This window comes from Trematomus bernacchii, unplaced genomic scaffold, assembly GCF_902827165.1.
Source record: "Trematomus bernacchii unplaced genomic scaffold, fTreBer1.1, whole genome shotgun sequence".
NCBI classification, from domain to species: domain Eukaryota; kingdom Metazoa; phylum Chordata; class Actinopteri; order Perciformes; family Nototheniidae; genus Trematomus; species Trematomus bernacchii.
In genome coordinates this window covers 2,662,201-2,687,993 of record NW_022987792.1, presented here as the reverse complement: position 1 = coordinate 2,687,993, position 25,793 = coordinate 2,662,201, and the positions used below count along the sequence as shown (strand labels likewise).

Sequence of the window (25,793 nt, the reverse complement as noted above, 5' to 3'; positions counted from 1 at the left end):
AGGGATTTTTTAACTGTATGACAGTATTAATGTAACGCTGATGAAAGAGCATGTAGGCTACACCAAAAGAGGGGAAAGAAGAAGAAGAAGGAGAAGGAGGGGGAGGCAAGAGAGCAGAGACACTCATATGAAATCCCAAATTTTCTCAACAGAGGCGACCGATCAAAGGGAGATACGGCACTAGAGGAGACTTGGTCGCATATTTATTTCAAAGCCCTGTTTTATCATTCTGTTGCATGAAAAGCAACCGGCGGTTTCATTAAATAAGCAATCTGTTATGAAGAGGAATTAGTCTTTAAAGCATTTCAGAGGAAACTAAACAAATATTACTCAAAAAATAAGCTTACTCTGATGTTCTGCGACAGCCTTTTCACTGTCCATCTCAGAACCCAATTCAAGGTACTGGTCTTCACATATAGAGCTGTCCACGGCCAAGCCCCAGCCTACATTAACGACCTTATCCACCCTCACAGCACAACCCGGGCCCTGAGGTCCTCTGAGCAAGGCCTCCTAAGGGTGCCCCGAACCAGGCTAAAAACTAAGGGGGACCGTGCCTTTGAGGCGGTGGCTCCAAGGCTTAGGAATAAACTCCCCCAGAAACTAAGAGCCTCTGTCTCAGTAGAGATTTTTAAGGGGCAGCTAAAGACTCACCTTTTCCGACAGGCCTTTGGGGCGTCGGAGGAGGTGAGTTAGTGGCTGTCTTTCATTGGTGTTTTATCCTATGTTTTACTTGCTGTGTTTTATGCTTTTTTCTACATTTTATAGTTGTACTTTGAATTGTGTATTGTGTACTGTAAAGCACTTTGTACATTTGTGTTGTGAAGGGTGCTATATAAATAAAGTTTTACTTACTAACGGACCGTCCACACAGCAGCGTTAAAAAATCTTGGAACGCTTCTGCCCATTCACTTTGAATGGGGTGACGTCACTTTCCCTCACTTTTCGCCGAACTGCATTGTGGGCAGGCGAGCGGAGATTTTCAGGATTTTCAGGATTCAAAGTTGAGCAATGTTCAACTTTTGAAGCTGAGGTGGAAGCGTCAGCCAATCAAATCCCGTGTATGCAAATCTGACAGTTCAAGCTCTAGCCAATCAAACGGCGTGTATGCTGGGAGAGACATACCGCAGGTCATTTCCTCATATTCCAAAACATGGAGGAGAAATTAGCGGTAGGGAATCACCCGGTGCTTTATGACCAGTCCCTATTTACCTACCGGGATACAAACCGGAGGAGCCAGGCATGGAGGGAGGTGGCAGAGACAGTGGTATGTTTTCGCCTGTTTGGGGAGTTTATATCCAGTTTACTTCAAACTTTTTTGCTTCGTATGTCGGGCGCGGGAGATTCATGTGATTGGTTGTTGGTGCCTTGCTCGCAAAAAATCCCCAAGCTTCAGATACGCCCACCTCCAAGATTTTTTTAACGCTGCTGTGTGGACGGGCCGTTACTGAAAAATATGTAACGCTGACTTTAATTAAATGTATTATGTCAACAGAGTTCACACAACTGTATTAGGTTAGTTAAAAGCAATAATACTACGTTTGATTAGGTTCAACTTAATGTTATTGGTTTCAACTAACCTAATACAGTTATGTGAAATGTCTCGACATATTTTTCAGTGTTGACAGTTGTAAACCTGCACTTTGACTCAAAGCGAAACAACAACAGAGATAAACTGCAGGAGTTTTATTAAACTTACATGAGTTATCTCTACAAATATGTCTCTCAGCGTTCGTCGGCACTATGTTTAAAAGACCTGAGGGGTCAGAAAACATTATAATATACACTCTCGGGAGCTGCAGATAAAAAAAACAAGGTCCTCTGCTTTTCTTTTATCTCGTCTGAATTCTCGACATTAACAGGCAGCACCTGCCCACAGTCACTGGGTGTGCATAAACTTGCTGCACTTCAAAGTAAAATGAAATGCCTCGCCTGAAAAGCTTCAAATAAAAAAAGATACAGTAAACCAGGTCATCTTTTGACATCAGCGAGGATGTTGTCGAACACAGAGAACAAAACAATCATTCATCGGATCCAGCAGAGGCCGAGGATTTATCTGTGCACAACGAGCAGGTGGAGAGATGGGTCGGTGTAATTTCCTACAATCTCTCCTGCCGCCATCAATGGACACGGTGTGTGTGTGTGTGTGTGTGTGTGTGTGTGTGTGCGTGTGTCTGCAGTGTGTGTGTGTGTGTGCGTGTGTGTGTGTGTCTGCAGTGGGTGTGCAGTGTGTATGTGTGTGTGTCTGCAGTGTGTGTGTGTGTGTGTGTCTGTGTGTCTGCAGTGTGTGTGTGTGCGTGTGTCTGTGTGTGCGTGTGTGTGTCTGCAGTGTGTGTGTGTGTGTGTGTGTGTGTGCGTCTGTGTGTCTGTGTGCGTGTGTGTGTCTGCAGTGTGTGTGTGTGCGTGTGTCTGTGCATGTGTCTGTGTGTGTCTGCAGTGTGTGTGTGTGTGTGTGTGTGTGTATTACTTTTGGTTCTTTATGTTTATTTTGATGCTAACACTTAAGTAAATTAATAAAGCAACATTTTACAAATAACTTATTCACCCCAAAGGGAAATTGGGTTTAGTAGTTGAGTAAAATAAAACAATAGTACATTTGAATATATAAAAATATGTATAATACAATGCATACAGTAGTGTATTCATATTAATAATGTGGTTTATGTGCATGCTCTCATTCATTCTATGCACCTAAAAGTGGCTTCCCGTGTCTTATATGTTACATAGTGTGTTCTCAGAAAATAAACTCATCTAAATTTAGCAAACACATTTCCCAACGCAGTAATATCCTGGTTTCTGGGCCGAGGTAAACACTTTTTGCAGCTCATGTGACATACTTACAGAGCAGAGCTGTACACCTGGAGAGAGGTTGACATGCTCCAAATTAAAGATGAAGAGACGCAAATGCAGAAAAATAACTTGTAATATTGCATTGAGGCTACAGGACTGAGATGAGATCTTTAGGAAGTGGCTTGAATTGGACGAAAAGCTTTTAAAATGTCTCAGGGTCTCACACTACTCTCCAAAAAAAGGCACAAAAATGTTAAAACATGTTAAGTGATTATTCACCAGACAGTCAAGTAATCATTAATCAATTTATAAAAGCATTATTTAGCATTTTTCTCCTTTTTACATGATTATAATTTGAATAAGTTCTGGATTTGGATTGAAAGTAAGGACAAAAATCAAGTTAAAGATTTCAGACTGTGTTGATGAAGCACTTCATCTGGCAAAAAAACAGTAGATTAATCAAAAATGAATTAAGGGTAGCCCAGTGATTAAGTATCTGGCACTTGTAAAGGTAGGTGACGACATAGAAGCAGGAGAAGTCAAGATATCCAGAGTTTCAGTTTCTATCTAACTCAATAGAGTCTTGCTTTACAGCAATCAATAGGATATTTCCACACAAAATTTCGCGCTACTATTATATATGATCTATTGATAAGTTTAGACTGCCTCTCCTCTGTTTCTGATCACAATGCTCTTTATATGAATCCATCACAGGTGGTGCAGCAGATTGACCATCTAACCTCCTCCATTGACCTGAATGCAAAGGGAGATGAAGAAATTAGTCTTTAAAGCATTTCAGAGGAAACTAAACAAATATTAATCAAAAAAGAAGCTTACTCTGATGTTCTGCTGAGGCCTTTTCACTGAAAAATATGAAACGTTGCCTTAAATTAAATGTATTATGTCAACAGATTTCACATAACTGTATTAGGTTAGTTAAATATAGGGATGAAACCCCTCTGTAATGGTCACACAGCACACACAGTGAAATGTGTTCTCTGCTTTTAACCCATCCTAGTACCAGGAGTCTAGTACTAGGAGCAGTGGGCAGTTAGTGTACAAGGCCCGGGGAGCAATGGGAGTGGGGGGGGGAAGGGGGTTGTCCGGTGCCTTGCTCAAGGGCACCACGGCAGGGCAGGAGGTGAACTGGGACCTCTCCAAGTAGCAGTCCACACTCCATATTTAGGTCTGTTCGGGGACTTGAACCGGCGACCCTACGGCTCCAAGCCCCCTACTGACTGAGCCACTGCCGGCAATAATACTCAGTTTGATTAGGTTCAAATTAATGTTATTGGTTTCAGCTAACCTAATACAGTTATGTGAAATATATTCCCACAAAAAATACTGCGCTACTATGATGTATGATCTATTGATACGTTTAGATTGCCTCTCCTCTTCACCATGCTCTTTATATTAATCCATCACAGGTGGTGCAGCAGATTGACCATCTAACCTCGTCCATTGACCTGAATGCAGAGGAGGAGGAAGGAGACGACAGCAGCTCAAACTCAGGCTCAGTCTCCAGCGAAGTGACAGCAATCAGCACCAATCACAGAGCTCCAGATCCCGAAGACCCGCCCTCCTGCAGGAGTGACCCTCACCCTCACATCAGGAGTAAATCTCCCCCTAACATGCAGCTGTGCCCGGTGAACTCTGCCTTTTCAGACAGGGGTCGAACTCTAAGGTTTACCTGTAGTTTGGGTTTTTCTCCCAGACAAGGTGGGCCGCTACAGAACAATAATCCCCCTCAAAACGTCCATTTGTCCCCGCAAAGAAACCTCCCTGTTCGGCCTCCGACTCCAGGACTCTCCCCTCTTACAGTTAACCTCCATCACCAGAACAGCCCTGGATCTCACTCTCCAAATCCTTCTCCTCTTTCTCCAATCCCACCCCCCACTCTGAGCCCATCTGTCGTTGAAAAGGACAAACTTGGGACCCCACAAAGTGACCATCCGTCTGCCGGTCTGCACTCAAAATCGGCAACTCAACCTCCATCTGCTCCTGCAACACAGGCTAAACCTCCCAAAGGTCACAGGGGTCGCAAACCTCCTCCGTACCCCCACCTCAGACCCTCCGAACCCACGCAGAAAAAAGTGCCGGAGCCCCGCACAGCTCCCCCGTACCCTGAGAAAAGGCTCTCGACCACCGTGTGAGACAACGGGAGAGAGGGAGGGAGGCTGATCGACTAAAAAAAGCTGTGACAGTGGAGGTGATTCAAGGCTCGCCACGTTTTCTCCAAGGTGACAGGACGCAGACGCAACTCAGGGTGAGTCTGACCAGACGTCCTTTTCTCCTGTCTATGCTTTTATACAAATCTCTAGAGTTTATTATCCGAAACACATACCAGGGAATCACACAGAGGTGGAAGATGTACTATCTTGTATCTGAGTACATGTACTGAATACCTGAGTTCAAAAGTGTACTTAAGTGGAAGTATTCTGATTCTGATTCTGATTCTGAATTACTGGAGAATAAGTACTGGAGAATAATTAGCTAAATGAACTATGAATTAGCTAAATTAACTATCAGTTTCAAAAGTATACTCAGTATGCAGAATGTTTTTTTAATCTCAAGATTTAAGAGCATTAATGTTTTAGTATGTCAATTAGCAGCCACATTTAGATACTTTGGGAAGATTAGTAGTCATATAACCATGAGTTTACATTTTAAACGTGTAAATTAAGCATACACAGGGCAGGTGGAAGAAGGCGTTAGATTCTTTAAATTTAAGAATTGTAATGCTTTAGATTGTCAACTTGGAGCCATATTTAGAAGCTTTGTAAAAATATGTTTAAGTTTAAGTACAGCACTGCATCTTTTCATATAAGCATATCATGTGTTTTGTATGGAAAAAAGAGGAACAGTATGCAAAATGGCTCTTTCGCATAATATATTTAACCATATTTTGTGTTTTCAAAGGTTACCCTGAGTGTTCAATCAATTTAGGGGAATTAAAAGTACAATAATTGTGTCCGAAACATAGTGGAGGAGAAGTATAAAGTAGTATAAACTGGAAATCCTCAAGTAAAGTGCAAGTCTGTCAAAGAAGTACTTACATACTTGATGCAGTCAATGAACCGGCATCATAACATCTGTCTGGGTTTCAGCTTCGGCTCCATACAGATGCTCTCCCACAGTTAAAGGGCAAAAGGAGACGGCCTAATTAGAAGAAATATGAAAGTGAATGATAATTACTGTAAGGAAAAAGTAAGAGATGATTACTTTCAGCCAGACACATTCACTCACATGTATCAGCATTGTCTGGGTGGGATAATTGCTGTCAGGAGTTGTGATTGTATAACGAGAACTCTGGGTACTTTGGCTGCTGTGTGAAGAGCTCCCGCTGGGGAACTGTGATATATATCTGGAGACAGAAAAGGTCTCGTGATGAGGGGAAGTGAGCATGGCGGGATGAGACAGGGGCAGCTGGTTATTCGTTGTACCCTTCACCCCCGGTGTTACAGAAATCTCCTCTGCTGCCTCTGGTTTGACCGACCCCGGCCACGACCTCCATCTGTTACCCTGCAAGTGTCAAGAGGTGCAAAGGGAGAGAAATGGGGGGCAGGTGTGTGTGTGTGAAAGGGGAGATGAAACCACAACCAAGATTATCTGCAGGATTGATTATAACATAAATATGACAAACAAAATCTATGGTTTATTAATTTAGGTCGTTTAGTGCTTTACCCCTTACTCTTATTTTGGTATTCCTTTTAAAGAATATACAACTGGTGTTATTCTATATTTTCAGTTTTTGTCAACAGACAAATGAAAAGAGAGAAAAGTAGCTACAACCAAATGTTAATCCCTCGCTCAATACCATCTGAATTTAATAACCTGAATGACACTAAGCCTGTTTGTTCTTACTGATCGATTGTATCTCTAATTCTTCTTATTTGTTTTGATAAAACAGGTTTGAATTTTGAAAAACAAATCGAAACATGTTTCAGAATTATAATCAGAAATCACTTCCCCCTGGCAGTCATGGATTTCATTACAGTAAATAAAATAAAACTCATAAAGAGAGAGAAGTTATAAGCACATTTGTGGACATTGTAGCCTACTACAATATAAACAAATATATATTAATTGTACGATACATAGCCTACTACCGTGTTATCTAAATCAGAAATACTTTCTTATCCTCACGGAAAATTGGGTTTTGTAACAGTTGGTCCATTTAAGAATAAATAAAATAAGATAAAGTACAAATATTTATACATAAGAAGTTGAAGTAATAATTGCACATTGTTGAACAATTTATCACACTGATAATATTGATATTAGTATTATTTATGCTGAAAATGAGGGTAAACATACTTGCTTGTTGGATGAAATCACTTTAGGTCTTGGTCTACACAGCTATGGGCTATGCTAGCAGCTCAGTGAGGCTATGGGCTAAACGCTAACATCAGTATGTAAGCATTCTATCTATGTTTAAATCAGATCTCGTGTATTAATAATATAAATACACAACTGAACAACATTTATATCATATGTCTAGCCGCTTTTAGATTATTTAATTTGGAAACCGTTACGTATTTCTATATCTAAAATACATAATGCTAGCCGTGTTTCGCTATCTTAGCTTAGCGTGTTAGCATGCTATCAATAGCTAACAATCAACAAAATGCAGCTGAGGCCGATGGTAGTTTTGCCGAAATGTTCTCATAAAATTACGTAGTGAACAAACTTAATTTCTTACCTGAGAATGGTACATGGGCCGTGCACAAAACTGAGAGTCATGCTACCCCAAGGATTACAAGATGAAAGTATTAACAGAAAAGGAAAACAGGTGTTAAGCAAAAGTTTATCTAGCTAACTTTCAGACTCCATTTTAGCTTTATTGTTATCATCCCAAATGACTTCCTCACGTCTCTAATAAGAGGAAAGATTGTAGATGTAGGGCCCATTTATATATAATGAGGTGCTGCAAACATTGCTTTGTTGAAGGGATCATAAGATAAATGAGTTGGGGAACCATTTTAGTTACAGTGCATCCAAAGGGGAAAAAGTGTAGGCCTATTTCTGCAAAAATAATTATAGCAATCCATCAAATAGTTGCATGCTTAGTTTAAATCAGGTGGACACCAAATTCAGTATGACTCATCCTCTGGGGACCATGCATATCGGTATTAAATCTCATTGCAATTTTTGTAGGGATATTTCTGTCTGGATTAGTGGTTTGTTGGCCCGACTTATCCCCAGATCTGCTGTGCTTACAGGTCTAAAAATGTTTTGTTTTTAATGCACGCCATCGTAATGTAAGCCAGTTCTTGGCAGCATCGAGTGAATATATTTTCCTGATGATCGTTCTATCGTGGCGAGTTTTAGAGTAAACATTTGTACGTACCAGATGGTAAACAGTGGTGATATGTGTTTAGGGTTTAGATGACAGCATAGAGCCACAGCCAACTGGCAGTAAAGAAAGAGATATCGTGCTTCAGAGACTTATTACTGACTGGAACAACCACCCTGAGAACAGAGTGTCAACATGCTCTATCTATGGGGCCACAAATTACTTTTTATAAGATGTTGTAAGTACAACTTGGAGACTGGGGGAGTTTCCTGGATGACAAACAAAATATGTTGTGGTTTGTGAATCACTGAATAATGGCTATTTTCTGTAAAACAAATACATTTCAGGGCCAAGGGAAGGGTTGTGTTATTCTGTTAAAAAACTCACGAAAATCAAATGTCTAAGTTTAGACCAATAGAAAATATTTGATATAGGCCTACTCTGGGATTACATTTACTACAAAAATATCAAATATAAACAAGAACAAACTAGAGTACCTTCTGATATTATATGATCTTAAATCTATGAGAAAAAACTCAGAAAATATGATATTTAAGTCACAAATTTACAAGAAGTAAACTTAGAAATCTAGTTTTTGCAGAGGGACGATATGACTTTACTTACGTAAGCGTAGGACAGTTTAACTACAGTACAGTATCTCCAAGGAATTGTCCTTCAAATAAATTAATCTAGTATTTTTCCTGTAAATGTGAGTTTTTTCTGAATATTCCCCTACAATTCTTTGCATATTCTTCAAACCTAAAACAGTCCTAATGCCCCATTAAAGATTTTACATTTAAGCACTGGTACATTTCATGTATACAGTATAACACATGTCCTTCTTGTATCAGAGAACTCAGACTAACTGGTACAAATTGGACTACAATCAAGACCACTGATATTCTCTTGGTTTAACATGAAAGGCATAAATCCCTGATGACTCTATATCTCCATAATCCCACAAAGATCATCTCTCTATATATTCCCATTATGTGCTTCTGGATTTAGAGCAAAGCCTCTCCCCCCAGAAATTAAGAAGAAACAATGGAAGCTCTTTATCTCATGGATGAAACCATTTCTCCGAGGACAATGTACGTTAATTGAGTACGCTTGCAGAATACATTTTTAAGGCTTATTTGAATATATAAAGTGTCATTTGAAGTCTCATTTGTATGCTGAAAACCAGAGTTTGAATTGGGAATGTATTAGTGCTGGTGCTAAAATTACAGTTATTTTAGACAGATGTGACGGGGGCATAAAACATAAAATCTTTCCCTTAGTGTTCACGGCGTCCCGGCTGCGACAGAATATTTAATGTCGCTCTGCTGGCACTCAAATTTCTTCTCTCTTTTCATGTTTACCCTTTAACGAGGCCGTGGGAGGTTCAATCAGATCATGACTGACAGAACGAGACAAAAACATTGAGTTATCTCCAGAACAGTGACAACTCGTCATTGTTCAAACATCCCTCAGGTTTCATCATAAATCAGAACCATCAGGAAATACAGAAAAAGAGTAAAAGACACAAATAAATTGGTTAAAAGAAAAGACTCAAATTGTCTGGATCTTGTGAATGAAATATGTGAAGTTGAAGGAAAGACATAAGAACGTTGACATCTTTGATGAAAAATTAGAAGATGGTAAAAAATACATAGATTTTCCAATTATGTGACAATTAATGTGGCATCTACGGCATCTTATGTATTCATGCTTATCATTTCCTTTCATATTTGTTCTCTTAAATGTTTTGATGGTTTTATTTTATAGTTTTTCACTGTCATTTTTTTATTATATTTTCTAAGTTTGTTTTAGTTTTATTTATTATAATGTTTTACTGTCTTTTGTTATTTAAATTATTATCATTCTTCTTAAATAATATGTTTTTAGTTACTTGTGTGTCCCCAGTAACAATGTCATGTCTTAAAATAAAAAAATAAAATACAAAATAACACACTAATCAAAAGAAAACATTTAATTAAGACTTTTCAGATTACAAATATGACGGAAAACAACAATCAATTCATCTAAATGTTGGTCCAAAAGCTATTAAAAACACATCAGGTCATTATTCTTCATTAGCATGAATGTGTGAACTGTATTTTATTTAAAACATGTTCTACAAACATCCTCCTGAAAAAATAACCAACACTTTTTTTGCAGCTTCTGGGAGCCTCTAAAGGAGAAACAAACGTCCCCGGCTCGAGACAGACGAGAGGATCCAAACTCCAACTAAAAGGTACGTAACCTCAGAGAGAAATCCCTGCACAGAATCACATCAGCAAAATCCTTTAAAATCCAAAATCAATCCCGAGAACTCATCGTGTGGACACATTGTGAGGATCGAAGAGGATTGGATCGATGTGAGGAGCTTGTACTTCTGAGAATGCCCACACATGTGTAGCTCTGCAGGAGGAACGGATCACAAGGGGATCAGAAACATGTGATGTCTCTTCTTCATATATACTCTAATCCTCAAGTCTTTACACGCCATATCTTTGATATTTCGTGTGTTAAACCTCAATATCTTTGTTTTGAAGACTTGAAATACTCAGAAATGTTGAAAAAGTGTTAGGAATTGGCTGTGTATATTCTGGTAAAATAATGTAAATAAAAGTAAAATAGAGAAATTATTTATACTTATAACCAAAAAAACAATCCATAGTCTCCTAACACGTACTGTATATGATATTATTGATGAATCCGTTTTATTTGATTTAATTGACAGATTCGTAAAACTGAGTTTCCGTGCAAAAGCCAGGTTTTAAATCGTGTGTTTACCAGCAATGTGATCATACTTTTCTCCGAAATAGGTCTTCAGCATGAAAATAGAATAACAAAAGGACACATTTATGAGTTGTTTTAAAAACATTTCCATAAAAGAATAGTGCAAAAAACCTTTTAAATATTGTGTTAACCAGAGAATTGCTCATACGTTTCTAGAAATTGAGTCATTTTGCACGAAAAAAATGACGAATCCACTCAAAAAAACGTTAAAAAAAAGACCAATGTGAGCACTTATTAACCAAGAGGGAGCATCTGTACTTTTATTATATTCTCAGATCAATGATTTCACATTTAGACTGAGAGTTATCTAAAAAAAAGCACTAATCCTCAGTATATTCTGCACACATTTCTCTTAATATCATTATTCAACAAGTATCCCTTCAGGCCAAAAACCACAAACATAACAAAACAATTATTCAAAGTCGTACAAATTGGTAATTTAGGGGGGTAAAATGTTTGCTTGCAGCGATGTAGAGCAGATTAATAGAAACAGAGCGCATGGAGGATCTGAGGAAATGTAATTGTTTATGTGTGTATGATGATGACGACGCTACTGCAGATTATTCACTTTCCTCTCAGGATTACAGGAGATGGATAAATCCCCTCGCTACTCTAAATGTGTTATCTATACTCTACAACCCCCCGCCAGACACAAAATCCTCCATACATTCACAGCCCTCCCCCAGGATCAAGCAGATGTGCTGCGTGTAAATCTTATATCGTCAGAAACCAAACTATGGAAGCTCTTTAATCTTTAACAGAGTTTTAACTGGGACAGTGTGCAGTAAAACAAAATGTGGATACTCAACAGTATTTTCAAATACATTGTAGAGGGAAGGGAATTCATGTACTCAAACACAAAGTACTGCAAAAGCAATATCAGTTTTATCCCATTCATAAATTCATCCTTCATTAAGCTGAAACACGCACTCAGAGCTTAAAAACCGACAGAATATCAGCATTTTTTTGGGCAATAAATGCGCAACGTTTCAATCTATCAAAGATTTCCATTATACAATCAAGACTTTTTATTCAACTGCATCATAAATATCTTTGTTAGATAAAAAATAAATGACATTCGCCTGATTCTTGAGCTCTCAGTTCGTTTTCTTTTTATCCAGCTGCTGTAAAATCCTTTTCCTCGGTGCTCAGACTGAAGATGCCGTGCGTCTGACTTTCTGACCAATCACAGCTCGTCGTGTCGCGTCTGTCCGATGGCGGTGAGCTTGGACAGTTGTGCGCTGAACTTTCCATCTGTGTGGGTCACTGGAGAGAGGAGAGAGGAGAGAACATCACAGTCACAGACGATATTAAAACCAAAACACAGCGTCGTTGATGCAAAGCAGCCGAGTGTCATGTGACTGCAGAGGCAGCATTTTAAGACCTGCAGGACCAGTTTAACGGCAGTAAAGTAACAGGAGCATATCATTTAATGAAAGGGACCCTATTCGGCTCATTTTCAGGTTCTCTACTTTAAAGAGTCCTCTCCTGCTGATGTTCAGGTGTATATCAGTATGTAGTGTCTCTACTTTAAAGAGTCCTCTCCTGCTGATGTTCAGGTGTATATCAGTATGTAGTGTCTCTACTTTAAAGAGTCCTCTCCTGCTGATGTTCAGGTGTATATCAGTATGTAGTGTCTCTACTTTAAAGAGTCCTCTCCTGCTGATGTTCAGGTGTATATCAGTATGTAGTGTCTCTACTTTAAAGAGTCCTCTCCTGCTGATGTTCAGGTGTATATCAGTATGTAGTGTCTCTACTTTAAAGAGTCCTCTCCTGCTGATGGTCAGGTGTATATCAGTATGTAGTGTCTCTACTGGGACATGTCTCCATGCTTTAATGTTCAAAAAGCTCTTTATTTTTCTCATACTGCCTGTGCTGCAGCACCTCTTTTCACCCTCTGTCTGAAACCAGAGCCCAGTCTGCTCTTATTGGTTAGCTGGCCGGCTATGTTGTGATTGATCAACCGCTTAGAGATGTCCCACCCCTTAGCCTATCACGTACAATGTGTTGGAGCGTTAGCCAATAGAAGCTCGAGTGTTACATAGTGATGTTACTATGTTCCCGAACTTTGAGATTTTAGAACATTTTACAAAAACCTATAACACGTTACAGTAAAGGGAAAAACCCCAAAAGCTTAATAGGGCCCCTTTAAATCTGCAGATGTAAATTGTACGCCATCTACAGGGAGGGAGAGTAACAGCTGCTAATTTCTCCTGCTGCAATAGGTGACACTTATGGTTTCATATCGGACATATCAAACCAAAATGCAATGGTTCTGTTCACTAAGGCAAGAAAAAGGAACCGGCTCATGGTGTAGAATATGTAGTGGAGGAAAATAGTGTTTCTTTGTTTATTGTTGAATAAGATGCAGAGGGTCAAAGGAAAACATGTAATTGGATTTCGCAGAGTATTTCAGGTCGACTAATACCCTTTCCCACGAAAATGACTGCGTGCATGGAGGTTTTTCAGGGAAGCGCTTCTGTGGTTTTCTGCTGTGTCACGTACAAACTCAGCAGAAAGCAGGGTTAGTAAACAGAGGAAATGTTACGCTGGTTGCTTCTTCTTTTGTATCTGATGCTTATTCAGTCTCTCTCATTCTCTCTCATACTGTCGGAGCAGAGCTGGTGATGGTTGGAGAGATTAGCAAAGATGGTTTTAATGAGTTTTATTTTGTTTCTGTCGACTTTCAATTAGGTTTGACAAGGTTCAACAAAGGAGTGTGGGGGCTTTTAAGGGGAGACATTTATTGGATATTTTCAATGTTAATAATTATTATAATTGTCAAAATCAACCCAGTTTAAACTCCTACACTAGACCGGACTTACAAACCCTGAAATCGACTTAGCATTGATTATATAACGACTAGGTTTTGATTTTGAAGCCTTAAGTTTGGTGTTTAAGTCACTACCATCTTGGTTTCTCAAAGCAAATTTAAGATGAGGGTAAAGAAAAGTACATCAAGACACCGAACAAGATATATGGTGACAAAAACCTTACAATTAGTTTTAATGGGATGAAAACACACCGTGAAAGGGTTAGACAAAAACACTTTGGTAGCGACCTGTCAATCACAAGTTAACCCCGCCTTTAACTACACCCTGCTTCATCGTCCATTTTACTCCAAATGTGACTTTATAAACTAAATTGACATCATGTTGCATTAAAGAGGGTTCACGACTACAGTTTGAGACTATAAATCCATTGTATAAATGTTTACTGAGGTAATAAATCAAGTGAGAAGCAGAGTCATTTTCCTCATAGACTTCTATACAATCAGACGAGAGGAGTTTTGCACATATGGCATATTATTTATTCAAAACACTTCGAATGGGTGGCCTATACTTGTTGTAACATTTGCTGTTTTCTACCGGCATACTTTAACACCGTGTTTCTTGCAATGATCTGATTTGACAACTTGTTAAACATAAGTATTGATTACCCCTGATAGCCAGTATTAGAACAATAACAGAATAACGGCTTGTGTCGCTGTTCAAAAACGGACAATGATAGCCAACGTGTGGTCATTAAAAGTATAGAGGAGAGGAGGCTGTGGCTCAGTGAGCTAGTGCGCTGAACTTAGTGCGCTGGACTTTGAATCAGGGGATAGAAAGTTCGAGTCCCACTGCAGTCAGCATGTCGTTGTGTCCCTGAGACACTTCACCCCAAAGTGCTCCTGTGGGGATTGTCCACAGTACCGAATGTATGTAAGTCGCTTTGGATAAAAGTGTCTAACAAGTGAAATGTAATGTAATGAGAGGGGTAATTGTTCTAACTTCCCAGATTTTGAAAAGGTCTGCTTGGTTGCGAGTTAGTTCGTTGATGTATATTGCATCGTTAAAAAAGCAATTCACCTACTGTACTGCTGTAAAGGCGATTAAATCTTGACATTATGACTGTAAGTGTTTCCCCCGAGGTCTCTCAGAGGAGGGGGATTATCATAAAGTGTGCGATGGTTGCTGATGGAAACTGAGTCTATAAGCCTGTGTTCTGTCACGACTAATCTGCCGTTACAGTGTGTTGCTATGTGACTTGTCAAATCCTGCTAATCACAGTCTGGAAACTTGTGCCACCGAGGGGGATTTGTGCAGAAACTGAATAACAACAAACAATACTACGGGGACAAATGGCAACCCACTCTCAGCTGGAGCGTGCGCTTTTAGAGGGAAATCAGCGGGGAACTGGCAACGTGATGAAGAGGAGGGGGTAAAAGAGGAGGGGGAGATTGACGTGACGAGCTGAGGGAGTTGATTGAACGCTTTGAAAAACACAATCAATGTCTCACCTGTGGACTCTCCGATGGTGAACTCCTCCGGCTTCAAAGGCACGTCGCTGTGTCCTGCACCCGCCGTCTGAGACTGGAAAACAAGAGGATGACGAGGAGAATAAGAAATCAGGATGAGAGGAGGAAGAGGGGCTGTTGTTATTTCACAGAGGAGAGTAGGAGGATGTGCTGAAGGTCAAGGAGAAGCTGCGCGGGGGTGTCAGGTGATAATAAGGAGTCAAAAAATTAACTTAATTGGAATGAAAACCCACCGTGAAAGGGTTTACAATATAAGGACAAAAACACTTTAGTAATAACAATACCTGTCAATCACACGTTAACCCCGCCTTTAACTATTACCCTGCTTTATCGTCTTTGTGACTTGAATTTAACAAATGAACATAATTAAGTATTAAAGAAGACCGTAAACTACAGATTAAAAGAACTAACTCACGACAACATTGTTTTACTGAAGTAATACATCAAGTGAGAAGCAGGGTCATTTTCTCATAGACTTCTATACAATCAGACAAGAGGAGTCGCCCCCTGGTGGCCATTAGAGTGAATGCAGGTTAAAAGCATTTCCATATTTGGCACATATGGCATATTATATATTCACAATACTTTGAATAAGCAGTGGTAGTACATTTACTCAAGTACTGTACTTAGGTACAATACTGAGGTACTTGTACTTGGGTATTTCCATGTATGCTACTTTGTACTTCTACTCCACTACAGTGCAGAGGTAAATGGTGTACTTCTACTCCACTACATGTATTAATACCTTTAGTTACTTTACAGATGTGGATGAATGATGTGAAATATAACCAAGTGTTAAATCAGACTTTAGTTCCACCTGGAGTAAATCCTCAAGCTACCCTGCAGTATACAAAGTCATTCAAACTAGCTGCACCTTTACCAGCTTTGAGAACACTTTAATGATCAATCATTATAAAACATATCATATATATTATTCTGAAATGGACCAATCTGCACAATGACTACTTTTACTGTCGCTACTTTAACTAGATTTTGATGATAATACTTTTATACTTTTACATGAGGAACATTTTGAATGCAGGACTTTTACTGAAACAGAGTATTCCTACACTCTGGTACTTCTACTTTTACTCAAGTACAAGACCTGAGTACTTCTACTTTTACTCAAGTACAAGATCTGAGTACTTCTACTTTTACTCAAGTACAAGATCTGGTACTTCTACTTTAACTCAAGTACAAGATCTGAGTACTTCTACTTTTACTCAAGTACAAGACCTGAGTACTTCTACTTTTACTCAAGTACAAGATCTGAGTACTTCTACTTTTACTTAAGTAGAAGATCTGAGTACTTCTCCCTCCTCTGAGAAGGCTTACTTGTTGTAACAGTTGCTGTTTTTCTACCGGCATATTTCCCTGAGAGTAGGAGGAAGATGAGGCGACAAGGTCAAGGAGACGCCGTGCGGGGGAGTCAGGTGTTCAGGTTATTTTTGTCGCGTCATTTAAAGTTGTTTTTCCTTCTGTGTTTCGTCTGCTTGCAGGGCACCGAGTCGAAGAGGAGGAGGAGGAAGATGAGGATGAGGAGGAGGAACATGTGCTCCGGCTAATGACAGAGTTTCAGGCGTGCCCTTGCTGATGAAAGGAGGCGTGTCGAGGTCCATCAGAGAGCGAGCTGCAGACATTAACCTTCCTCCTTCATTATGTGCACAGACAGATCCACTTCCAGGAGAAATAAAATCTTTTTTGACCGTCTGGTGCCCTGTGTTGGTTTGTCAAAGGTGGGTCTAGAGCAGGGGGATCCAAACTATTTCCACTGAGGGCCACATACAGACAAATATACGAAGGGCTGGGCCACTCACTAGAGGCGAGGTATCAGTTATAAGTTGGAAAAATCCAATGTAGGTAAATTATTCTTGATACTTGAGAATGCTGTAAGAAAAAAACAGCTCTCAGCTCTCCAGAGGGTTTCATTTATTTCGTTAGCAGCTCATTCCTTAAAACAAAAGCTTCAGAGTGATTATCATAAGAGGAAAAATGAAGGGTATGTTTCAAGGTTGTTATGTAAATGTGTTATTGGGCTTTTTTATTATCAACTTAGATTTATTAGAACATGTTTTCAACTTGAATTGACCGAATTTATTTTTGAAAATTGGTCTTATTAACACATGAATACTAGTGTGTAATATATTTGAACATATATATTTAAGAAGTACAATACAAGACAAGCAGAAGTTTATTATACTTAAAGGGGACCTATCATGCAAAATGCACTTTTGTACGTCTTTTATACATGAATATGTGTCCCCGGTGTTCCAGGGAACTCACCAAGTGTCAGAAAACACAACCCTCTCTATTTTCCTCCATACCCAAATCTCTATAAATTTGCAATGGATCTGATAAAAACTGATCCAGATTTGAACACTGTCCTGACGTCAGGACGGCTATTGGGCCAACTCCACCAATCAGGAGGAGACAGCCACGACCATTGCCGTTCGAAAGCGCTGGAGACGCTGTAGTGCATATGTCAGGCCAGTAGATGGTGCTGTTCTCACTGAATCTGCCCAGAGCTAGAAATTGTCAAATTGAGCAAAATGAGGCATGGCTAAAATGCATGATCTGTTTGGTATTTTGAAAAAAAAAAAGTATAAATATGCCTTATATAGGTATGGTCCTACACTATATTATTCAAATATAGCATGATAGGTCCACTTTAAGTCATTATACTTTTTTAATTTGCTGAGGGCCGATTTAAAATGGTCCGCGGGCCATAGTTTGGACACACCTGGGGTGTTTCTCAATGTCGAGTAAAGCTGCTCCAGAGCCACTATTTCAAGCATACTACGTCATCGAGTCCCGCTGAAGGACTGTTCCAATATCCAGCATACTTGGAATTCTACCGAGCCCGGCGTACTTCGTAGCGAGAAATTTCGAGGCTGCACATGTGTAGACTCCGGGTGTTTCTCAATATCGAGTACGCTTGCTTGGTAGCACATGTCTTCCGAGTCACTTGCTTCAGAAGCTAGGCAAGAATACTTCCTGGCATTCGGAAAACAAAGAGTGGAACAGGCAAGCAAGTGTGCAGGCAGGTGTGCGTCATATGAGAGGCCCCGCCTTACATCTTCCGCCACAGATTTGGGGAAATTGGTCCGTGCGCAAAGCATTGTGGGGATTTTAAGACCGCGAGAAACACCCTCCGAGTGTCTACATTAGGTCCAGTTGTGATAGACACGGTTCGCCACTGGTATAACAGCACTATATATGTAGTACTGTTACTGACATAGATTGAACCAATATCAAATGACAAAGGATCTAAAAACGTACAGCAACATGTGGAGCGATCAAAGGTTTCCATGGAGATGTGAGTGTTTGGAGGGGATGTGAAGAAAGTACTCAGGAAATACAAATCAAAATCCTTTCAATGCTTGCACAAAATATATGAATTGAAGCTCTTACACTGACCCATGTGTATTGAAAAAAAGGCATATGAAGTTCTTTCAGGAAGACTGGGATACATTCACTCCGCAGCTGCTTATAATCAGCTCATCACAGGCTTTCTGTTAACCTATTACATGCACCTCAATCTCAGCAGCCAATCATCGTGCTGCAGCCAAACTTTAAAATGGTTCTCCTCTCTCCTGCAGTCAGCGTGATTTCAGGTGTTCATGCTGCCGCCCGCCTCCTCCCCATCCACCTCCTTTCATCACATCCAGTGCCAGGAGAGCTAATCCAAAGACCTCATCACATCCCCTCTTCATCCCATCTCCTCATCAAATCCAGATCTTCAGCATCATCACCCGTGTCTAGACCCCGGGGGGTTCCCTATATGCTCACGGCTGCATTTCCCCCTTTAGATATACGATTTCAGGATCGGGGTCTAATCGCCAAAGACTTAACATTCATCATATGTGTCAATAAATGTTCTTTAACAAAATGAAGTCTCTCCTGATTGAAACAAGGTCCTTGTGTTTACCCTCTGATGCTCATCATTTCAAGGATTTTCAAAAAGGGCATGCTGGGTATAATGTTTACATCTTTAGAAAATGAAAATCTTGGTCAGACCTCGATCTCTGGCTCTAGGTGGAAAACGTTTTTTATCTGCTATTCTATAACCAATTTTTCCACGAAATCTTTCATGCATTTCACAAACATATTTATTCATTTTATCTTCTTCAACTTCCTTCATTTCAGTCGCACCAAAACTAAATAGAAAACTAAAAGTCTTCGTCAGGCTTCTCCTCTGGGCTCTGGGGACGTTTTAAAAAGATTAACAACTAGGTCAATCAATGGATGAATGACAATAATTTGATGAGTTGAGAAAGAAAATGAATCTTTGATGCACATGAGGTTAAACGTTCTGTCTACGTGACTTTGATGAAATCCTGTTAATAATTTTTTTTATAGATAAATCTTCAATGCATTTTACCGATATACGTATGCATTCCATCTTGATTTATATAGTTTCCTTCTTCCTCCTGCATTTTACCTGCAACATTAAAGTGGACCTATCATGCTATATTTAAATGATATATTGTAGGGCCATACCTATATAAGGTATATTTATACGTTTCTGTTTTCAAAATACCAAACAGATCATGCATTTTAGCCATGCCTCATTTCGCTCTATGTGCTGTTTGCTGTCTACGGGTCTGATTCTGCTGACCACGCCCCCCTGCAGGAGAGGGGAGACGTGCTCTGATCAGCTGCTGGGCTGTCAGAAGAGGGGGAGAAAAGAGATCTCCGTCCTCCGTGTTTTATTATATAGAGTCGTTATTCATTTGTTTTAAAGCTCAATAAATAACAAAGAAGATCTTTGACCGGCACTTTTCTAATTTTGTTCGGAAGATTTAAACTTTAACGGACATCTTGACCGGCGAAAGTAACTGAAACTGAAACTCTGCCGCACGGTCCCCTCGTTCCTTGGAAGAGGCGGAGAGGTGGGTGTTTGTCATCTGCTGGTGGACTAACCGGAGAGAATTACAGTGCTTGCCTCGACGGGGAGGGATTGCATTGAATTAAAGCAGCGGGAGCAAACGCTTGCCTCGGGGAGGGAGAAAAAAAGCCACAGCGGAGAATAAACAGAAGGGTAACCATGGTAACTATGGGCGGGAAGTCTTCTTCGCTGCTTTTGTGGTAGACTACAGCGCCACTTACAGGCCTGGCATATGTACTACAGCGTCTCCAGCGCTTTCGAACGACAATGGCCGTGGCTGTCTCCTCCTGATTGGTGGAGTTGGCCCAATAGCCGTAGCGCCACCGTCCTGACGTCAGGACAGTGTTCAAATCTGGATCAGTTTTTATCAGATCCGTTGCAGCCCCTTTTTTAGAGATTTGGGTATGGAGGAAAATAGAGAGGGTTGTGTTTTCTGACACTTGGTGAGTTCCCTGGAACACCGGGGACACATATTCATGTAGAAAAGACGTACAAAAGTGCATTTTGCATGATAGGTCCCCTTTAAGTCATCTGTGTTGGGGAATAATTTGCTTAGGTATTCAACCTTCGACACAGTTCATCATGTTCTCCCCTCACTGTCTCCTTTCCCGTGGCATAGTTCTACGGCCTTGGGTATTGCTGCTATCTCTCTTAAGGAGGAGCAGCTTGGGCGCATTGTTGTTGCCAGTCTATGACAGAGCACAAGCCCCTGTTTACTGTTCAGGGACGAAGGTTCCCTGGCGCACATTCTTGCCTATGGACGAGAGCTCTAGTTAGATTCAGGGTACATATTTGTTTAGTCTCGCTGATGAAGAATGTTGATTATTACACTCCGAACTAGTTAAAACCTTGAGCTACAGAAAGAGTTCTTCAGAATTGGTTTGGCAACCGCTGTGTCAACTCGTGACACACCACCTGTCTCATCAATTCTCCGGCCGTAACTCCAAATAAACCGTCAGTGTTTGCCATCAAAGCTCCAGCTCTCCTCGTGCCTCTCTGAGTCCTGTTTCCAATTGCTTCAGAAGTTTCCCCCACAATCCCCCCCCCTTTCATGTCTTGTGTGTATTGTATGTTGCTTTGTTAAAGGAGCCTGCAGATCCAGACAATAAAGCCTTCGAATGTTCAGCAGGAAAAAAAGCCTCCTTTTGCACAATACCAAATTGTGTCATTACGTGCGGAGAGGATCAGAGTTTAGAAGCTGACAGCTACCAGCTCTGCATTGAATAAAAGCAAAGTACAAAAACTGCAGAAGACAGAAAATGTCTGCCTTAATCTCTCCCTCCGCCTGACAAATGTATTTCAGTGGATGCTGTATTATTTGCAGGATACGCAAAAATGTTCATCGTCCCTGTTTTTGCCTTTTATTTTCCGACATTTGTGCAGACGCTGTGAATCCGGACGTCTAAACTTGTTTTTGGGGGCGAGAAGCTTTAGACTCTGACAGGAAGCATTAAAAGTGTGCAGAGACGTCGAGGAGGAGGAGGAGGAGGAGGAGGAGGAGGAGGAGGAGGAGGAACTTTCCTTTTACTACACTTTGTCTTTGTGAGTCCTGCTGCAACACAAGTCCCACAACTAATCACTCGGGAGGAGAAAAAGCTGAGGAGATGAAACTGTGGAGATTTATCATGCGGTGAAACTCCAGCAGCCACACTCTGCAGGATGTGGGCCAACATGGCTGCCAACGGATTACTGTACTATTGAGGACAAGGGTAATGCACTTATTTAAAACATGAAGTTTGTTGGGATTTTATAAAGAAGAACTTGCATCGAATTGGGATTTTAAGTCTGATGGAGCATCAAGAAACATGTAAAAGTTATTTTTTCTTCCATTTTTGAGTTAAACTTTGATGAAAGTCTACTTGTTTTTACGAGCTAATCGAGTAAGTGACAAGGGGATTTAGCTATTATTGGAAAAATATATTGTAGGGCCATACCTATACAAAACATGTCTGTGAAGTTTGCTTCAAATACCAAACAGTTCACCCGTTGTAGCCATGCCTCATACTGCTCAAACCCCTCTTTTGCAGCCCTGTTAGAGAAACACGGATCTTGGGTCCTTAGCTTGAAAAAAAAAAAAAAAAAACAGGAGGCGGAGCTAATGCCTGATCAGAATTCTACCGGAGATAAAGTTAAATTCTGCTGTGATAAAACGCCATCCTGTTCTAAACCACATCAAGGATTCTTTCTGAAACAGTATGGAGCTCAAATGCTTTTTCTCTTGCAGGTTTATCACAAGGTGAGTTCCTTTTTTTGATTTCCTGCTTCTTGACACACATAAATAAATTGCTCTTTTTGTCATTTCACAGTACAGGTACTATGTAACAAAATTGTTCCTCTGCATTTGACCCATCCTAGTGTTAGGAGCAGTGTGCTGCTGTGTCCGGCGCCCGGGGAGCGGTGTAGGGAACGGTGCCTTGCTCAGGGACACCTTGGTAGCACTTGGTCTTGCCGGGACTCGAACTGGTGACCTTCCAGTTGCCAAAAGCCAAGTCCCTATCGACTTCGCCACCACCACCGCCCACATGCTCTCCAGTACAGGTTAGCTCTGAGTGTTACGCAGCGTTCACACGGCGGCGTGCGTTGAAGCTTGCCGGCGTGCGTGTCTGAAACTCGACCAACAACCAATCACATGAATCTCCCGCCCCGGACACACAAGTACGCGGTTTGATTGGCTAGAGCTTGTACTGGCATATGATTTGATTGGCTGACGCTTCCATCGAAGCTTCAAAAGTTGAACATTGCTCAACTTTTGAAGCGAGCAAAGCGAAGCGACGGAACCACAATGCAGTTCGGCAAAGCGTGACGTCACCCCATTCAAAGTGAATGGGCAGAAGCGTTGAAGCTTCAACGCACGCCGCCGTGTGGACGGGCCGTTAGCGATGCTAATGTAAACACCGACCATATTACGTCCAAAACAGTCGGGCATTGTTTCTGATAGCAACGTTTCTGATAGGGCCGTGGGTCCACATTTCAGATATTACGTCATATCGGACGCAAATCTGGATCAGCTCCGTTGTAGCCCCGTTTTTAGAGATTTGGGTACGGAGGAAAAGAGAGAGGGTTTTATTTCCTGACGCTGCGTGAGTTCCCCGACACACCGGGGACACATAATTATGTATAAAAGACATCAAAAAGTGCATTTTGCATGATAGGTCCCCTTTAAATTAATTATCCGTTTTATTTCTACATGATTTTGGCCGCTACATTTAGAGATTAATTTCCATCTTTTTGTGCAGTTGTACGTCATGTGTAGACTTGTTTCTCCTATTTAGAGTTATCATTTCTAAGCAATGATTAGAAGTATGCACATTATATATCTGTTGTTTTTTAATGTCCTTTATTATAATAAAATGTGGTATTTTATTCCATTGTTTTCTATGTAAAGCACTTTGTATTTTGTTTGATAATTGCTTGATGCAAATCAAGTGTATTATTGATCAACTAACGACATAAAACAAACTCATGTTTAGAGGACGGGGTTTTATACTCACGTAGGCGTTGGCAAATTTAATTTTGGTTCCCTTCAGCTCGGCTTTGAACTGCGTGAAAAACAGGTAGGACTTCCCCTGAGGCCTGGCAGGAGGAACAAAACAAGTGTTAGTTAAGAAATATTCAGTCGTTTGCTTATTCAAAATAAAGTTCTCTTCAATTGTTAGGGCTGTCACGGTAGACTAGAATAAGAGAGAGAGAGTGTGTGTGTGTGTCTCACCTCCACACAGAGCAGGAAAACAGTTTGTCGTCGTCACTCAGACCAACACTCATCAGCCATTGCTGTTTAGCACAAAAACAGGAGTTAAAAACACAACAGTGGCTTCTTGTTTCACATTTTTGGACACACACACACACACACACACACACACACACACACACCACACACACACACACACCACACACACACACACACCACACACACACCACACACACCACACACACACACCACACACCACACACACACACACACACACACACACACACACACACACACACACACACACACACACCACACACACACACACCACACACACACACACACACACACACACACACACACACACACACACACACCACACACACACACACACAGAGAGAGAGAGAGAGAGAGAGAGAGACGAGAAGAGATGAGAGAGAGAGAGAGAGAGAGAGAGAGAGAGAGGATAGAGAGAGAGAGAGAGAGAGAGGAGAGAGAGAGAGAGAGTAGAGAGAGGAGAGAGAGAGAGAGAGAGAGAGAGACTCACCTCATTGGTTCCCCCTTGTGATGCATAAGTGAACGAGCACTCATATTCTTTCTGAAATAGAAAAGTGGAAAAATGATTATCAAAATGAAGTCAGATAACAGTTTTTGTATTCATTTATTTAACCTAAAGTTCTAATATTTTATTTTTAAAATGCTCCTGATGTATACCACACAAGTACCAAAAAAAGAGTACTTGTGTGGTATACACTTAATTAATCTATTGGTTAAAAATCAACCCTAATCTTTAAAAGATTATTCTTCAAATCATTTTTTACATTTTATTGTTGTCAGTTTTGGTCCAAAATGTTTATTTATTGTTGTTTTTGTGTCTATGTGAAAGCACTCTGGGCTGCAGGTTTGTATAAAATATGCTTTATTAACAAAAAATGCTTTTAAATAAAGATTTTTCTATCATTTAATATTTATTAATTGAATTTACTTTTTTTTATTGTCATTTATAGTCTTGCAAAAATTGTGTCTGTATCTCTGTACGCAAGTTGCTTTATAAATATATATTTTTTAATAGTTGTATTGTTTTTTTTCCTTGAATCATTGTTTTGTTTTTTTCAAAATGTAAACATTATATTGTGGTCATTTTAAGTCAAAAATGTTATATTTATTGTTTGTTATTTCTGTTTATATGTACAGCACTTTATGACCCATATTTATGTGCAAGGTGTTTTTTTTACAAATAAATAAAGTTTAAAAAAAAAAAAAAACAGTTCCTCAGGTATTCACGCCGGGAGCCAATGAGCGGAGCCGGTGTGGCAGCGACGTGTCAGCATCTGATTGGCTGCCGTCAAAATGTAGTTTTTACCACTAATATCCTGATAAACTCGTATGTATTTAATGTTTTTGCACTTTATTAAAAGATAAACACAATACAAATCATAATGTGTTTAATTTCTATGTCAGATAATTAGAAAAGAATACACAATGGGGTTTATTCAGAGTTTATTACAAAAACCTGCACGTTTAATAGCCTTTATTTACCTAAATTGACCTACATTTATTTATAAAGCCAATTATATTCACACCTAGACGTTTATATATAGCAGATAAGTCCATGTGTGGTGTTTAAATTGCTTATAATGTCAAAATAAACACAAATGAATGCACAATGGGGTTTATTCAGAGAGCATACTAGACAAATCTGAACGTTTAATAGCCTTAATTCACCTTAATTCCCCTACTTTTCTACATAAAGTCAATTATAGTTACACAAACACTTTAGATTTAGCAGCTGGGTGCACAAGTGGTGTTATAAAGGCTATTCATGTTAAATTAAAGACAATTTAATGAGTAATATGTTGACTCACTACGGCCTCTGTGAAGGTGTGCACCACGCCTCCCGGCTTCACGTTAAACTCCACCGTCTTCTGTCGCTCCGCAGAGGCAGAGAAAGAGAGGAAAACGAGCAGAAAAGAGACATTAATAAAAACACACAAGTTATTTACGATCGCCATCTCTTCCTGCTTCTGTAGTGTGTGTTCTGGACTTCTTC

General features: G+C 40.1%; 2 protein-coding genes across 2 annotated transcripts in view; one reads left to right on the top strand and one right to left on the bottom strand.

Moving 5' to 3' along the window:
• LOC117497757 (serine/arginine repetitive matrix protein 2) overlaps positions 1 to 16,811 on the top strand; it is a 21,024-nt gene extending 4,213 nt beyond the window's left edge. The window contains exons 2-4 of the mRNA XM_034149769.1: positions 4,215 to 5,053; positions 10,244 to 10,319; positions 16,667 to 16,811. Coding sequence (XP_034005660.1) covers positions 4,215 to 4,940 — 726 coding nt within the window. The 3' untranslated portion in view covers positions 4,941 to 5,053; positions 10,244 to 10,319; positions 16,667 to 16,811. The remainder of the gene's footprint in view (positions 1 to 4,214; positions 5,054 to 10,243; positions 10,320 to 16,666) is intronic.
• Positions 11,099 to 25,793, bottom strand: mydgf (myeloid-derived growth factor). Its single transcript, XM_034149784.1, has 6 exons — positions 25,609 to 25,793; positions 24,291 to 24,341; positions 23,765 to 23,826; positions 23,547 to 23,628; positions 15,150 to 15,222; positions 11,099 to 12,133 (listed from the first exon to the last, which is right to left on the bottom strand). Exons 1-6 carry the CDS (start codon positions 25,753 to 25,755, stop codon positions 12,054 to 12,056), a joined length of 495 nt encoding a protein of 164 aa, XP_034005675.1. The 5' UTR covers positions 25,756 to 25,793; the 3' UTR covers positions 11,099 to 12,053.

Excerpts from the sequence above, each read along its gene's own strand:
- mydgf (XM_034149784.1), bottom strand. The coding sequence starts at position 25,755 with ATGGCGATCGTAAATAACTTGTGTGTTTTTATTAATGTCTCTTTTCTG. Across the intron at positions 24,342-25,608 it reads ACACCTTCACAGAGGCCGTA|AAAGAATATGAGTGCTCGTT; the intron begins GTGAGTCAACAT and ends TTTCTATTTCAG. Across the intron at positions 23,629-23,764 it reads TTTTCCTGCTCTGTGTGGAG|GCCTCAGGGGAAGTCCTACC; the intron begins GTGAGACACACA and ends TCCTCCTGCCAG.